The following is a 16518-nucleotide window of genomic DNA, read 5'->3' on the forward strand; positions in this document are numbered from 1 at the left end:
AGAGCAGTATCTGAGAACTTTAACACTGCTAGGCAAGAGTTCCCTGGGCAGTACCCAGGTCACAAGGGTAAGAGTACAAGCTCGTTTTATTTCCTGCCTCTGGGTAATGTTCACAGCCTGGACTTTTAACTGTTTCAACCTGAACACTGAACTTTACTGTAACCTATCTCCGTTTGCATTCACTTCTCTTTGTTAAGATGGTGCTACGGTAGAGGAGAGAGAATGAACACCTACTTCTTTACTTCACAGTAACCATAGCTGAGTGACAAAAAATTATTCAACCACCACAATTAAGCTCTGTTACAAAAACAGCCTGAGGCAGAAGACAGGAGCAGTTCAGCGGCCCAGCCCCGGCCAGGCCCGGAGCTCCCAGCCGCGCCCGGGGGCCCTGCGGCCCCACAGCCGCCCGCGCGCTGCGGGGGCCGGGCCTGCCCCGCCCGGGCCGTCCCGCGGCCATTCGTCGGCTCCGCGGCGGGCGGGACGCCGCCGTTCTCCGCCCACAGGGGAAGGAGGAGGCGGGACAGCCCCGCTCGGCGTCTTCGCCATGAAGCGGCCGCCTTGGGCCCGCCGCGGCCCTTTAAATAGCGGCCGCCGCTGCTGCCGCTCCCTTCGTAGCAGAGCGTCGCGTTGAGCTCGGCGCGCATCCTCCTCGAGCATCCCCGCCGTGCGTCCCCGCCGCAGCGGTCCCGCTCGATCCGCGGCGCCGGACCGCGCTTGCCTGCCCGCGGTAAGTGTCCGTGCTGCGGCTGCGGTGCCGGCCGCGCATCCCCCCGCTGCCGTCCTGGGGGGCCCTTCCCGCCCCAGAGCGCAGGGCCGGGGCGGCGCTCCCGGGAATGGAGCCCGCGGGGTCGGCCCGGCCAGGGGGGAGCGCGGTCAGCTCGGCCCACACCTTTCTTCGGGGAGAAGGCGGGAGCTGCGGCCTCCGTTTCCCGGCCGAGGGGCTGCAGGGGCAGGGCGCGGCCCGGGGTCCCGGCGCCGCTGTGGCCGCAGCCTGGGGCCGCGCCGGTCCCCGCCGAACGCTGTCTGCAGCGGCGGGCGCTGCTCGTGCCCGGCCGGGACTACAGCGGCATCGGCAATTCCTCGACCCGAGGGTGGTGTTCGGGTGTCATGACTCAAAGCAACCGCAGAAACGCTTCTTTGGTGGTCTGTGCATGCTGGAGCTCTGGAGAGGTGCAGGCTCCAAAGCCTTGCCGGGTTGGAGAGACGAATAGCGGTTCGTTTCCGGAGATCAGCCGTAAGAAAACGCTTCTGTGGGCCGCCGCGTAATAAAATCTGAAATCACTAATACTCTTTGTTTTCCTTGAATTGTTGGCCGGTATTTTAATTTGTAACTCCCGATTTTCTATTTCCCCCTCCTCCTACTAGAGCAATCATGTTTGAAATTAAGAAGATTTGCTGCATTGGTGCTGGTTATGTTGGTGGGCCAACCTGTAGTGTTATTGCACAGATGTGCCCCCATATCAAAGTTACTGTTGTGGATGTCAATGAGGCCAGAATCAATGCCTGGAATTCAGACACACTCCCAATCTACGAGGTAAACATCACTGTTGTCCCTTCTTCCAGCCAGTGTTGCCTTTGCTTGCCACCCAGTACATGGCATTTCCCTATAGTCCATTAGTGAAGCTTTTCAAGCTTATTATAAGCACATAAGTGATGTCCTTCAAAAAGGGTATTCTGGAACAGCTGCTTGTCACTATTGCTCATTAAGCCAGATTTTTGAAATAGCTTAATGCAGCTGGTGAAGATGTGTATTAATGTTTATATTATATGGAGGACCTAATAAAGAAAATGTAATTCTATATATAGTGAATTGTGCTAAATCATGCTGACTTTCTTTTGGGACCTGACTTGATCATAACAGTCCTCTTGCTCAATTGCAGATATTACCTGCTGTGTTGTAGCACAGTATAAATGTGTGATACTGAGCTGTAAGCTGTATTTGCATTGTGAGTACTGCCAAAATCCAATCTGTGTGCTGTCCAGCTTTAACTATATCGAAAGATGAGGGAAGTCATGTTTCTGATTCATGTATCTTCTGTCTGGCCTGGGAAAATTAGGCCAAGTACCACATGTCACTCCTTCATTACAGAATTACTTTAATTTGAAAAGTTGGAAAGCATTTTTCTATTTTGCTTCTCTTAGCATTTCTTATTTTGCACACTTTTTTATCATAAAACAATAGGTCTCTTTTTCTTCATTCTTTCATGAAATACAGTTTTTATAGATTTGAGTTCTTTAATAGGAGTGAAAACTTATATTCACTCATCTCCCAAAGACAAGGCATCTGACTGGTACTAACAGCTGCTCTTTTGCTATAAGAAATCATGTTCCCTCTTAAAACCAGAGCTATACTGTGAATAAGTCAAGATGAATAGAATTCCTTTGTCATACAAAATTCTAATGAAATCGTATATTGTTCAGATTAGCAGGTGAGACATGAACAAAGTTTTTGAAAGCAAGTATTTTGCTTTCTCTTATTACTTAGACTGAGCTAAAGTAGAGCTCGCCTTGGCATGTTTTTATTAAAAAAAAAAAAACCAACCCAGACTTGTAACATCCGTTTCCTGGAATGGTGTCCTTTGCTTACAAAGAATGTACAAAAATTGCCAGGAGTTAGTTCAGACAGTTGTAAAATTGAGTCATTGCACAGTGAGGATTTTGTGGTTTTTTGGGTTGGATTTTTTTTTTCAGTGTCAGAAATTGTCTAGTGGGCTGCCTTTCTATTTGCATCCCATTGTGAGACTGTAGTTGGAATATTCAATGGGTTGTAAGATATGTTATTTTTGCCTGTTCTGACCTTTGTTTTTCTTCTAAGTGGGTGGTATTTGATATAAAATGAGACAGTAAAAATGTCTTGTGTAAGAAAGTTTCTGCTTTGTTTTCTTCTCTCCATACAGTGAACCTTTGCCTTTCTGGCGGTTCCTTAAATATCTAATGTCATGATAGGTGTGTCAAATTGGAGATATGATTGCCACCTGAAAGTGCATGACTGACTAATCAAACAAAAAGTAAAAGCTTTTTTTATCTGTGACCACTGTGTCTTGGTTACATTTTTTAAAGACCATTCTAGTAAAGAGGATTTCTCATTTATGTGTGACCTCCTGCTTCTCTTGTCTGAGAGAAAGGAAAGCATTACAGCACCATATGGGTCTCTGGAAAGAATTACATCATATTATGGCTGTTGTGATTCCTTTGACACTGTAGGAGTGGTGCCATGATAAGTTTAATCTGGCCCAAAGATGGGTGGTTGCTAAAAGGAGTGGTCTTGATTTCCTGTGTGTCTCTGCTGCCTCTCATTCATTGGATCTGGGCTTGCTTACTTGGTGGAAGACTTCATGGGGTGTTTATTTGTGCTGAAGCAGTTTTAGATACGATATTGGGGGGATTGTGGAAAGAGGGAAAAGGAGAATTGGGACCATCTCCTTTGTTTGCAGTCTAGGGAATATTGTAAGATTTCTTGAATCTACTTAACATTACTCCACAGGTATTCCTTTAATTGCTTCTCATGAAGCACAGGAATAACTGAAAGCTAAAATCTGTCTGTGCAAATAAGCAATTCAGTGTGGCTGGAAGATTCAGGACAGCATTGTGAGACTTTTGAATAAGAAAGAGCTTGACTTTTACTGTGTAAATCTTCAGAAGCTTTACTTCTGCCAGACTGAAAACATGCTGCACTGACAGAGGAAAAAAAGGAAATATTTCTGTATCTGAAATTATATGCTCTTTGGGCATAGAGTTTGCTGTTCTTCTAACTGCATTAATCTTAACAGGTTTTTTTATTGCTTCTTTTTCAGCCAGGGTTACAAGAAGTAGTAGAATCCTGTCGAGGAAAAAACCTCTTCTTTTCCACCAGTATTGATGATGCTATTAGAGAAGCTGATCTTGTATTTATTTCTGTAAGTTTAGGAGAAGAAACTTTTTTTTTTCTTATCAAATCATTATGTTGCTTTACTTTTAGGAAGTTGCCTTTGTTTTGTCATGTAGATTCAGTTAGCAGTATCATGTCATTTGTCACAGATTTCTCTTTGCTTTTTTATGTACTATGGGGAAAGTTTTAAGTAAGCTTTTTATTTGTTTTCCTTATAGCCAGTAGCACCTTTGACAAATGAACAGGTTGTAAGTCAAAATGGTAATGTTGATGTTTAACTTGGTTAGGTTTATGGAGTCAGAGCAGAATGTAGTGCAGCTCTGTCATTGCAGTGTACTGGTGAAATCTGTGGGACCTTGATAATAATGATAAAATTCCTAGACAGATATGCAAAATTGTATGCTGGTTATTTGGTTACAAAGATGACCTATTTCTAGAAGCTTTTCAAAATAGTGTATTATTAGAAGCAGGGGTGGCTTTAATATTTCAAAGCTATTGACACCACTAGAAAGAGGATTCAGTCAAAAGATGAACCTTTCATAATCTAAAGGTTGTTACTATTGCAGAATCCAAAAGAACTGATTGTTATTTGCCTTGGTAGTGCACATCCCTTTTTTTCTTGAGGTCTCTTCTTTGTTAGAGCACTGTAGTATGGAGCTCCCTTTCTGACAGTATTTCTCTTCATTCATTAAGTCTAAAATGAATGCTATGTGTCTGCATGACAGCCACTAATACAGCCCATATATTGCCACTTGTTCTTGGTTCAGAACAAGCTGTTGTGTTTTACACATTTGCTGCCATTTCTTCTTTCCATTTGTAATGAAAAGACCCTCTGTCTTAATCTAAACTACGTGTTTTCCCTCATGTTGTCATTTCTGTGTACATCAGTACACTAATTCATTGGCCCTACACTTAGGTTTCATTACAAAGAGAGTTTTAACTATAGTTGACTCACTGGAAGATTCTTACATGAGTCTTTGCACACCTAGTGTGGGACACGTAACAAAAAGTGGCTGTAAATAATCATGAAGAAATTACTGGTGTTTCCAGAATAAGGATTGTTTCACCAAAGCCTGCAGAGCTGCTATGAATTGCTCTTATTTAAATCATATTTGAATAGAGACCAGTGAGCTTTCTGTAGAAAACAAAACGGGTAATTTAGACAGCTAATAACTCTTCATCTCATGTGGTAACCAGAATAATTCTGGGGTAGAAGCATTTTCCTTCCTCTGAGAAGAAAAATATCTGTCATTCTTAACAATTTCACCTTGCCTCTTAACACGAGGGGTACTGACCTGTAACATTTCTTCTCCTTTCACATATTTGTAATTAGGTTAATACACCAACAAAGACTTATGGAATGGGAAAAGGCCGAGCAGCTGATCTGAAATACATTGAAGCTTGCGCTAGAAGAATTGTACAGAATTCAAATGGCTATAAAATTGTCACTGAGAAAAGCACAGTTCCAGTGCGTGCTGCAGAGAGCATTCGTCGAATATTTGATGCTAATACTAAGCCTAATTTGGATTTGCAGGTAAACATAATCTTCTGAGTTATGTATTTAAAGGCTGCCTATTGCTTTTGGCTTTTATTTGTGGTTCTGTTTTTTCTGTGTGCATAGGTGCTGTCTAACCCAGAGTTCCTTGCTGAAGGAACAGCCATCAAGGACCTGAAGAACCCGGACAGAGTGCTTATTGGTGGAGATGATTCTCCAGAGGGACAGAAAGCTGTCCGTGCTCTGTGTGCTGTTTATGAGCACTGGGTGCCCAAAGAAAAAATCCTCACAACCAATACCTGGTCATCAGAACTTTCTAAACTGGTTAGTGTTGCTCCCTGCTGTGATCTGCAATGAGCAAGGGTGTGAGATAAAGCTCAGAAGCAGAATTTTGTTGACACTAGAGTGATGCAGCTAGGAAAGACAGGTGAGGTTGGGAGGACCTAATGCATAGGTCAGGGGATCTTTTTTATTGATCTTTTCCAGTTCTGACCTGACCTAGTTCATCGATGATTACAACTTTGTGAAGTCTTTTTCTCAGTTTTATTGCTGTTAGTTATCACTGAGGGCAAGCCTCCAGTGCTGCAGAAACTGATTACTGTCATAAAACAGTTCAAACTCTGCAAGTTAAGCATTATCTTGTTTTGCTTAAATCCCATTAACTGGCACTTATGTATTAAACTTACGTTACTCTTTTGTATGTTGATGGAGTTGCATAGATACTAAAGTAATCCTTTCAGTAGCAATTTCCTTTGGTCTGTGGATGTCTTGGTTTCTGGAAAAATGAAACTCTTTAATATGCTTTTTATTTGCAGGCAGCTAATGCTTTCCTTGCCCAAAGAATCAGCAGCATTAACTCAATCAGTGCTCTGTGTGAAGCTACAGGAGCAGATGTTGAAGAAGTAGCAAGAGCTATTGGAACAGACCAAAGAATTGGAAATAAATTTCTCAAAGCCAGTGTTGGTAAATGAAAAATTCTTCCTTTCTTTTTCCCCACTGGGCTTCTGCTTACTAGTACAATAGCAGTGTTTCGAAATAGGCAATCTGATTCTCTGAAATTTTCTACAGCATTGGAAGTGCTTAATGTACGAAAATATTGCTGTAGAATACTAATATAAATCCATTTGTCTGGTAAAATGTGTAGAACTGAGGTTGCTCCAGACCCAGCAACCTGAAACTGGAGAGTTCAGAGTGCATGGTTTACCCTGCCTGTGACACTGGAAAGAGAAGACTTAATTTTTCTGAAGCGTCACTGATGACAGTGCTCTCTAAGATGTCTTCCCAATTGCAACTGCTGCAGTTTTATTTGGGAGTTGCTGCCAGTGGCCTGTGGAGGAGAATACCTCTAGCTCAGAATGTGTGATGACAGCTTCTAATTTGATGGATGTGGAAAAGACCTCAAAGACTGAGTCCAGCCTTTGACCAATCACCTCCTTGTCAGCTAGGCCATGGCACTAAATGCCTTATATGGTCATTTCTGGATTAGATTTAGGAGAGAGTAAAATGTGATAAAGTGGTGATCAGTGCATCGAACTTGCAAACTTCAGAACAAGACTAATGCCTCTCCGTATGGTTTATGCTAGAAAGTGTGACTTTAAAAGACCTTATTACATATACCTTATCATAGAATCTATACAAGAGTGAAAAATAGATTGCAAATTACCAAAAATTGCTACTAGGTTGTTATAATTCCTTCTACAGTTTGTTGTTTCTGGGACTCTGGTTGCTGTGCAAAGTTCTAGGTTCAAAGATCCCTCTGTCTCAGTTTTTCCTTGGTTAGCTATGGTGATCTTCAGTTATTACCAATGATGAGATATCCATTTGGGGTGCAAGAGGAAGAAACCTAATCCTCACACATTTGTTTTGAAAAATACTAGTCTAAATCTTGAGGTGAGGGGAGAACAGGCCCAGGAGCTTGTCTACCTACTTTTGAGAATAGCCCATAGTTGCTTTTTCTCATACAGGTTCAGGTTTCTGTGTTAAAACTTCATTGATTTCAGTGGAACCTGAAGTATAGTTAAGCCTTCTGTAATTGACAAAATAGGTCCAGGAGTCTGTATGTATGAAAATATTATGTCTCTATGTATGTATGTGAAGATTACATTTTGCATTTGCTAGCAGTGAAATACTGGGAAAAATTATAATGCTGACTATGTCAGTGATTGCCAAAAACTACTCGGTTCCACAGATTGGCTTGGATTGGTACCTTAGTCACCTGTAAAATAATTGCTTTCTCTTTCAGGGTTTGGAGGTAGCTGTTTTCAGAAGGATGTCTTGAACTTAGTGTACCTCTGTGAGGCACTGAACTTACCTGAGGTGGCTCGCTACTGGCAGCAGGTACAACTTCTACAACTTTTTCAGAGGGTGGTGTTTCTTCAGCGCTCAGCTTTTTTTAGGCATTGAGCTTTTAAGTATTGTCCACACAAACTTTGTTTCAGCTCCAAGGAGATATCTTGGTGCTGATCACCTTTATATTTCAGGGCCCTTGGCCTAACACTGGCATTTGATATTTGTGGGTGCTTAGGCTCTTTTGGGGTCAATTAAGTTACTTGGATCAAATGGATTGCAAAGCTGTCTAGCAGCAGTAGAAAATGCAAAGTACAAGCATCTCCTGTCTTCCTTTTGCAGTTGGGTATCTGTCCACTTAGAATTCAGAACTTCACAGTCTGCTTTTACAGTTCTAAAATAACTCAGTAGATCTTACTATTTTTTAAAATCAACATGGTTGCTGTTGTTCCCTGGTTTAATGTTAGGAATTGTTGGGAAGATATGGATGCTCTCAGGCCTGGCTCCAATGCAGCAATGATACCCAGTCTGTACTAGCAGGCATTTCCCTATTAACCAGTGAAAGTCTCACCTTTCTTCCTAGTCCTGACCAAGAAGCTTTTAGATACGTGGTATGGTCAAAAAACCCCCTTTGGTTTCTTGCCCCAATTTGTCTGTGGTGGTCAAATATAAGGCTGCCTAGCAGATGCCACCAGAATACCAAGTACATGATTTTGCCTACCTTATTAGCATCTTTGCTTTTTTTGGTCTTCATTTTGGTTAGTCTTTTTTCCCCCTTCAATCTCCTCCATTCCAGAAACAATTGGAACACTTGTATATAATAACAAAATAATAAAAGTGAGGCATTTAAGTGGTTGAATTATACAGGTTTTGTGTATTGGCATCTGTTGGTGTGGATTAAAAAGGCTAAAAATATTCTCACAGTTGTTACACATGGCATGAAAAAAGTGTAGGTCTGGCAGTGGGATGTTCATGTGACAGCAAGTACCCTAACACTGTAATTGTGTTCTAGGCTGAGACATGAAAAGCAGTAAGTTTTATTTTTTTTAAGAAAGCAGCCTGAAAAAAATCCTAGCCTTCAGACTAGATAATGTGTGTTAAGATGTGTCTATGTGCATCAGTATTCGCTCATTAAATAGGATTTATCTTAGAATTTGATAAATTAACTAAATTTATCTTCGGATCGCTTATGATACCGAGTTATGATAACCTTTTAAGCCTCTATTAAATTTATGTTTGGGTAGTTTGGCTTTGATTGTTAATGGACTCTATTTATAGTTGAAAATAGCTCTCTTCTGTACCATCATGGCTTGTATAATTTCAGGTAATAGACATGAATGATTATCAGAGAAGAAGATTTGCTTCCCGCATTATTGACAGCTTGTTTAATACTGTTGCTGACAAGAAGATTGCTATTTTGGGGTTTGCTTTCAAAAAGGATACTGGGGACACAAGGTAAGCAAGCTCAGGTCACCAATATGGATTCCCTGCTGCTGTCACCAGCCACCCAGCTAAATCCCACCACTGAATTGAATTAATAGCTGGATATGGGGCCCTATTTTTCTTGTGACTGAATTGGTTTGTAACAAGGATTAGTCTTTATTAAATGGGTGAGAACTGATTCTTGACCTCTGCAACACACCTGAATCATGCAAAAGTTGCAGATAATTCTAGTCCTTTCTAACTTGCACAGGCAGAGATAGATTTTTGACAGACTCCTTCCATTCTCCACAGAAAAGAATGCGAACACTTTAGCAACTGGTTCTAAGTTGCTTTGTGAAATCAAAGTTTCAGCTTGATTTCCTGAAGTGGTTAATTCTGCTTCCCTGTAAAGGTCAAACTTGATAAAACTCTTCAACTGCTGTTTGTGGGGAAAGCTTATAAACTCTAGGCCTTTATAATTTTGGTCACTAGGAGTCATCAGACTTTTTATATTTCTTGGATGATTCAGCAAAAGAGATACAAACCTTTTCATATTGTTCTTCTTGGTGTCTGTCAAATTACAGGTTTCCTGCTGGCATGGTTGCCACTAAGATATTTAATGTAAAAATGATTTAAGAACTCTGGCATTGCATATCATGATACTTGAAAACTTTCTTTACTTGGAACATGCCACCTGGTTCTTTAACTGATTGATTCTCTTCTCTAGAGAGTCATCCAGTATCTACATTAGCAAGTATTTAATGGATGAAGGAGCAAAGCTGCATATCTATGACCCTAAAGTACCTGAGGAACAAATCATCTTAGATCTCTCACAACTGGGTGTCTCAGAAGATAACCAAGGTAAGAATTCTTACATAAAGTTTATTTCCCTCTTGCCACCCTATTCTCAATATACATGTGTCTGTTTAAATATTATAAATTCATTTTCAGCATGACATCATTGTAATGTTGGTTGCACTTACTAGAGGACTGTTATAGCTCAGAGGATTACTCTCATTCTTCTTCCTTTCCCTGTAGCTTTTGTAGATAAATGCTAATTCTCAACTATTCTGTTTTTCTTTCGATAAACACTCACTTGAATAGATGCCTAGAATTTTATTTCTGAATAATTAAAAGGAAGAGAAAGAAGAATGTCCAGAAGGACAGACTAGTTCTGACAGTTCCTTTGTGCCCTAAGTTCTATCTTAGTTCTTTTTTACCTATCTAAAATAGAAAAAGAAGAGATTCAGAAATGCACTATTGAGCATTTTCCCTTCCCTCATAGCACTTCCAAATTACTTTGTTCCCTTACATTCAAGGAAACTTTAAAATAATCACCTATGATTACAGAGGTAAGGGGTATTTGGGACTTCTGTTTTCTTACCAGGGAGAGGGGAATGGAGCTGATTGATGGGGAGAATAGTTGAGGCTTTTAGAGGTGAAGAGAATGGAACAAATTGAACTGTGATGAAGGATGAAAGGTGCACATTATTAGACATGCCCTTGAATTAAAGGGGAAGGAGAGGTTTTCCTCTAGGCAGCTGCTTAGACAGGCCCTGGGGGGAGCCACATGTGTCCCTTCTCTAGTGTGAACTGAGTGTTAAATAGAAACTGTGATTTGCTACTGTTGTACAGAAAATGAACTTTTTAAGAGTTGGCATTTGAACACTCCATCAGTACCTTCAAATTCTAGAGATGTGCTTAACTGTTTACATCAAATTTGAATACTTGACTTCAAACATTTCAGTGCTCTGACTACTCAGATGCCAGGTATGACCTGCTTTTATTTAAATAAGTAAAATCAAAGTATTAAGTATCTTGGTAGAAAATCTCTAGGTGAGTGACTCAAAACCACTTGTTTGTGTAGGGCAAGAAAGGAGGCTTATTTGCCAGAAATGTGCCAGATGGATGCTAAAGACATGCAGAAAAAACATTATTTTCCTTCTGTTACAGTATCTCGGTTGGTCACTATCAGTAAAGATCCCTATGAAGCCTGTGATGGCGCTCATGCCCTTGTAATTTGCACTGAATGGGATATGTTTAAGGTAAATGTTAGTTTTAATTTAAAGTAAAGAAAAAAGAGAGTGTTATGCTACTTCATGTATTCTATCTGCTTTAATTACTCTTTACAGGAGTTGGATTATGAGCGTATTCATAAGAAAATGCTCAAGCCTGCTTTTATCTTTGATGGTAGGAGAGTTCTAGATGATCTTCACAATGAGCTACAAGTCATTGGCTTCCAGGTAATGATCTGGGTGATGCTTCTTATGTTTCTTTCCTTCTGCTCTCTTCCCTATTGCTCTCCCTCCTCAGTGACTGAGTAGCAAGTGAAAAAACCTCTACAGGTGAGGATTTAAATGTAAATATATCTGTTCTTAAGTGTTCATTAGTACTGTCTTCCTCCACTACCTTACCCCTTTCACAGACTGATGTGCTTTTGAAGTTGAGGCTATGTCATCAGCATTCTGCAGTATAAACCTGCCTTAGATTCATTCAGGTTGGAAAAGACATCTGAGGTTATAGAGTGCTACCATAAATCTCACATCTGAATGCTGCTCTGCCCTTCTTTGCAGCAGGCAAATAATGGACAGTTAGAAGATAAATGGGAAAAACTGCTAAATATCATGCTTAAATTTATTCTAGGCATGATATTTGACTCCAAAACCAGCCCCTTCACTGGTTTCTTCTAGACCTGCAGTCTCTGCTGCTGCTACCCAGCAGAAGGGCTGGGTTTGTGTTACCATCTATGCCATATCCCCTACTTGGAATCTTATTTTATTATCACAATATCAAAAAAAAAAAAAAGAAGCTTTTGAAATTGACATTAACAGGATAGCAAAGCATGCTTCCTGCAGAAGGAAATGTAAGCTGTAAGTACCATTTTTGCTCCTCAAAAAAGACATAAGCAGATTTACTGGAGGCATGAGACAAACACTAGACAAGGTGTAATGCAGGTAATAAATGTTTATCAGCCAGTGAAAGCTTCACTTGGACAAACTATTAAGGGAAGTTTTGGACTCTTCTCCCTCAGGTTTGTGTAACAAAGCTGGCTGATATTGGAGGTGAAAGCAGTGAATGCAAAGATGTATCTGAAGATAGCGAAATGCTCAAGTATTACGTGAGAGACTGAAGGAGATGACTGATTAGTCCTTTTAGTCCTTTGTGTTTGATAAAGATCAGCTAGAAGATCCAAACAATAGTGTTTGTTTATACCAGAGAGAGGACCCAGAAGTTTAACTTATTAGCTAAGTGTTTTGCCAAGCTAATAGCAAATTCTCTATCAAATACTAATCTGTGTGATATTTCGCCTAGGAGCTTCTCTTCTGAAGTCTTCTGTGGCTTAGAGACTTTATAGATCAGAGACTGTACTTTTGTGTTTCTTCTATGAAATTCTAGTTAAATTTTTAACCAATCTGTGAGTTTGTCATCCAGGTTTATTATCCAGATTTTTCATTCAGAATATAATTGCAGAGGCATTTAACAATTGACCTACATTTTCTGCATAAAATAATTAAAAGCATTTTGTCTCAAATAGACAACCCCAAAATTTAGGTTTTTAGGGCCCTAGTCTTTTAACTTCCCTTGTTAAAAGCTGTTGCATTAGACAGCCTGATGCTAATAGCAATTTCATTGTATACAATCCAAACCTATGAATTTGAGTAGTTAAATTTTTTTTTCCTCAGACTGGAGTTTAAATAACTTTAAACACACCTACCATATCAATTATAACTTGTTTCTACAGTTAAAGTTGTCAGGAGACATGAATGGGAAGATCTGTGATTCTTGGCAGAGTAATTAGTGATTTGACAAAAAAGTCTGCTCAGGTCTCAAGCAGGGAAAGCAGAGTAAGCCTTGACTGAAGGGCTTGAAGCACTTTCAACATAGATGGAATTTGACTAATACTAAAATCACCAAATCCAAGAATAATCTGATAGAAGCATCTCTGACAGACACCATAAGAACAAAATCTGCAAGCCAGATGAGATGCATGTTTCAGTCATTTTTCATTCCCTGTACTCCTGAGTACTGTGCTTACTCTCATAAATGGCTATACAATTTCTCTCTCGATATTTTTCCCTGTTCAAGCTGCAGGTATGTATACTGTTTGTGAACCAGCTTTTATAAAGCCATTTAACCAGGCAGTTGAAGCTGTTAAAGGGCAAATATGATACATACAGCTCTCTTGACTGTTTAAACAGCACTCTTCAGTGTTAATTCAGATGTCTGCCTAGAATATATTCATCAAAATTTTGGTAAAATAGAATAGTTTGAAGTATTTTGTCTTTTGGAGCTTTGCATTTGACCTGCATTACTTAAGGGGAAAGCTACAGTTCTGCTTGTTTACTGAGTGTCTGAACTGTCTTACTGAGTTGGTGTTTTGTCTTCTACAAACTCTGTCCTTAGTGATTCTTATTAGTCTGACCTAGAAATTAGGGTCAGACTTGCTCTTTGCATGTTGCCATACCTTGCTTGTGTGTGTTGGCTTTCTTACAGGCCTTCACTTGTCATGTTGGCTGCCTTTAGCCTTTCAGAGTTGTGTTGCTTCAAAAACAGCCTACTGCATTATGGAGGGAAAAAGCTTTTTCTGTGCTAATTTAGTATAAATTTTTAGAAAACTGAGTCTGAACCCCCAATTTATGAATACCCAGAAACAATTTATGGTGTTTGTATTTGTAGTCCTATGGAAGGTGAGGCAGATGAATGCTCAAATTGTCAAGATGCAGCTTTAAGCAGGCACCTGTAAAAGGCTGGTTGGTTGTTGTGGTTTCTAAAAAAAACTCTTTGCAACTCCTATCACAGAAACTGTCTTTATGCACACAGTGCTTTGTGGCTTGTTTTATTCTGATGTTCATAAAACGTGTTTTTTGTAGGTTCCTCATAGGTTGACATGATTGTTAGCTTGCCGCATTCACTTGTTAAATGTATTTTCTTTTTCAGATTGAAACAATTGGGAAGAAGGTGTCAGCCAAAAGAATTCCTTTTGCTTCTTCATGTGAAATTCCTAAATTCAGCCTGCAGGATCCACCTGTCAAAAAGCCTAGAGTATAATGTTTAATAGATACTGAAGGAATTCTGTGGATCTTCTTAGTGATAATACTGTAAGCCTATGCTTTTTTTAATGAAATATATTTTTCATAAATGAAACCAATTTTACACTAGAAATGGTACCTGGTACATGTGAATTCAGTCTATTTTCAAATCTCTATTTTTATAGCAATTTTTTTTGGTTACTGGAGATGGTACAAACCTGTTTTTAATGAATCATCTTTTAAGTAAAAAAGTTACCTTTGAACTGCAGATTTCTGCTTCCAGAAATGTTCCTAAACAGCACTTTAAATATTTCAAATTATATGAAAACAAAAGAAATATAATATCTTTTTACCTTAGTCCAGTTATAGACTGTAATCAGTCCATGAACTGTATAAACTGTGATCTAAAGACTGGAACTTTGGTCTCACCAACTTTTTGGTTTTTTTTGGGGTGATTCTTTGCCCAGTTAAATATATGCTCCAGCTGGCATTGAAGTCAAAAAATCATTTGAAAGTAAATTGGTAGGGTTTAGGTCCAGTCCTAAGGTAGAACTGACTTCACCAATAATGTCCCAGTCATGGTTGTGATCCATTGGCACTGATGCAGTCTAAACTGCATCTGCTGGGAGACCAGATCATTCTGCAGGTATCAATTGTGTAATTAGTGCCAGTGGACAGCAGTTACAAACTGATCCACTGGCAGATCTTCAGTTTTCATTCTTTGGTTATCTTGCCTACATTCCATGTGCAGACACACTTTTTTTATGTAATCAGATTCCTGGGGCAAGTATTCCCTAAGTTACAGCAACACAACCTGTCTTCAGCAGAGGAGCGTTCTGTTTATTTGAACATTGAATTTAAGGAGAATTACCTTAATTTGATATCAAGCCAAAACAGATAACAAAACAGTAAACAAATACTGGCTTCAATGTTACCTGATAAGCTTTTTCCTTCATTACATACTCCATCTGAAAGCAGTCTTCTTAATGAATCTGCTGTGAAGAAATTATTAAGAATAAATTCAGCCCCATAAATCAGCTTCCTACCTCATTTGACTAGCAGGAATGAATACTTCCAATGTTCTCGGGATATTTTTTGTCTTTAGTGTTACTTTGTTTCTACTTGTTACTATTCTCAATTGGCCAGTGCTATTAAAATCCTTGAGATGACCGTGTTTCTCAGTGTTTGGCTTGTTGCATGGGGTTGTGAGATGGAGGGGAAGATGGAGAAGGATGACCATGAACAGGTTTCAGAGTAGAAGGTATAGACATCTTGGTTGAATAATAGAGTGTTGGGATAGTAGAGAATTATCCTGCAACTGCTCAAATAATGTCTTCTGAATTATTTAACTGGTGTGCCTTCAAGCATGGTGTATCAATAGTTAAACAAGATGTAAGATCAGTGTCTTGGTAATGAGTGCTATTACTGTAACTTCTTACTCACAGAAATGCAGATACAGTTTGAACTTTAGGACAATTACTTGGAAGATTTATGGAATTTGTATAACAATTTGGATAAACAATACAAGACACTGTTACCTGACTGAAATAGCTGTGTCCTTTAACCAGATGCATCCAGTTTCTGCATGTTTATGGCTTCCACATAGGGACTTAGTCTGCAGCAATCATCTGGCACTTTGAGCAAATATGCCTGAGGCTTTTTGTCCTACTGTGAGATTTTTCCTCACATCAAAAGCCACTCAAAGTGAGTAGGAATTACGGGGCTTTAAAATCAAACTGTCATGTTTCATCATGCCATTTCCTCCTCCCTATTGATTAGTGCTGCTTTCATGTAATGGCCCTGGGATGCAGCAATGGTTGCAATGCAGCCCTCGTAAGCACTGTGATCCAAGAGGCAGATCACCCTGGTTTTGCAGGTGAGTGTCTTCTTGGCTATCCCTGGCCCTGTAGCACCCAAGAGGGCAGGCTGGTCACTACTCTTTTGAGATTAAGAAGAGGGTTCTGACAAGTTCTACTCAAAGGATCTCTTGTCCTTGACTGTTCAGGCTAGCACAGCACTGCTTCAGAGCCCATCTTAACCAGGAGGGTGAGTAGAGGTGTCAGAAAATCAGAATGCATTTCTGAAACTTGCACACACCTGTAATAGTAGTGCCTCTACTAGTATGCCTCTAGTAGTATGGGACCTGTCTGCATCAGTTTGAAGCAGATGATGAACTGTTACTCTTGTGTGAAGTATTGTTCCCTTTAGGAATGTGCAAGTTCCTGAGATTCCAGTGGCTTTTCACAAGCCATCCCAAAGAGATGGAAAAACTAAGTGTTGTTACCCCCATTGCTACCCTGTTTCTCCTGCAGAATTAGTCAAAGCCTGAATTGAGACTTGTGGGCTAGTCATAAAGATATTAAATGGCCAAGTTCATTACACTGGGATTGCTCTCACTTCCCTCTCTTAGCAAAGGG

At 40.0% G+C, this 16518-nt stretch overlaps 1 protein-coding gene across 2 annotated transcripts; it reads left to right on the forward strand.

The window, feature by feature from the left end:
• Positions 1-522: 522 nt before the first annotated feature.
• UGDH (UDP-glucose 6-dehydrogenase) lies at positions 523-15275 on the forward strand. 2 transcript variants are annotated; one of them, XM_015623788.3, is made up of 12 exons: positions 523-727; positions 1366-1534; positions 3795-3896; positions 5202-5402; positions 5490-5687; positions 6179-6326; positions 7606-7700; positions 8974-9104; positions 9799-9932; positions 11025-11116; positions 11204-11314; positions 14010-15275. In XM_015623788.3, exons 2-12 carry the CDS (start codon positions 1373-1375, stop codon positions 14118-14120), a joined length of 1485 nt encoding a protein of 494 aa, XP_015479274.1. In that variant the 5' UTR covers positions 523-727; positions 1366-1372; the 3' UTR covers positions 14121-15275. The 2 variants fall into 2 exon arrangements, with proteins under 2 accessions (XP_015479274.1, XP_015479275.1); XM_015623789.3 differs by lacking the exon at positions 1366-1534 and having other exon boundaries at positions 525-727.
• The last annotated feature ends 1243 nt before the right edge of the window (positions 15276-16518 follow it).

This window comes from Parus major, chromosome 4 (assembly GCF_001522545.3).
Source record: "Parus major isolate Abel chromosome 4, Parus_major1.1, whole genome shotgun sequence".
NCBI lineage: Eukaryota > Metazoa > Chordata > Aves > Passeriformes > Paridae > Parus > Parus major.

Bases quoted from the DNA above. Each gene is read 5' to 3' on its own strand.
- UGDH (XM_015623788.3), top strand. From the start codon at position 1,373: ATGTTTGAAATTAAGAAGATTTGCTGCATTGGTGCTGGTTATGTTGGT. The intron at 9,105-9,798 runs GTAAGCAAGCTC...TCTCTTCTCTAG, and splicing joins AAGGATACTGGGGACACAAG to AGAGTCATCCAGTATCTACA. The intron at 11,117-11,203 runs GTAAATGTTAGT...TACTCTTTACAG, and splicing joins CTGAATGGGATATGTTTAAG to GAGTTGGATTATGAGCGTAT.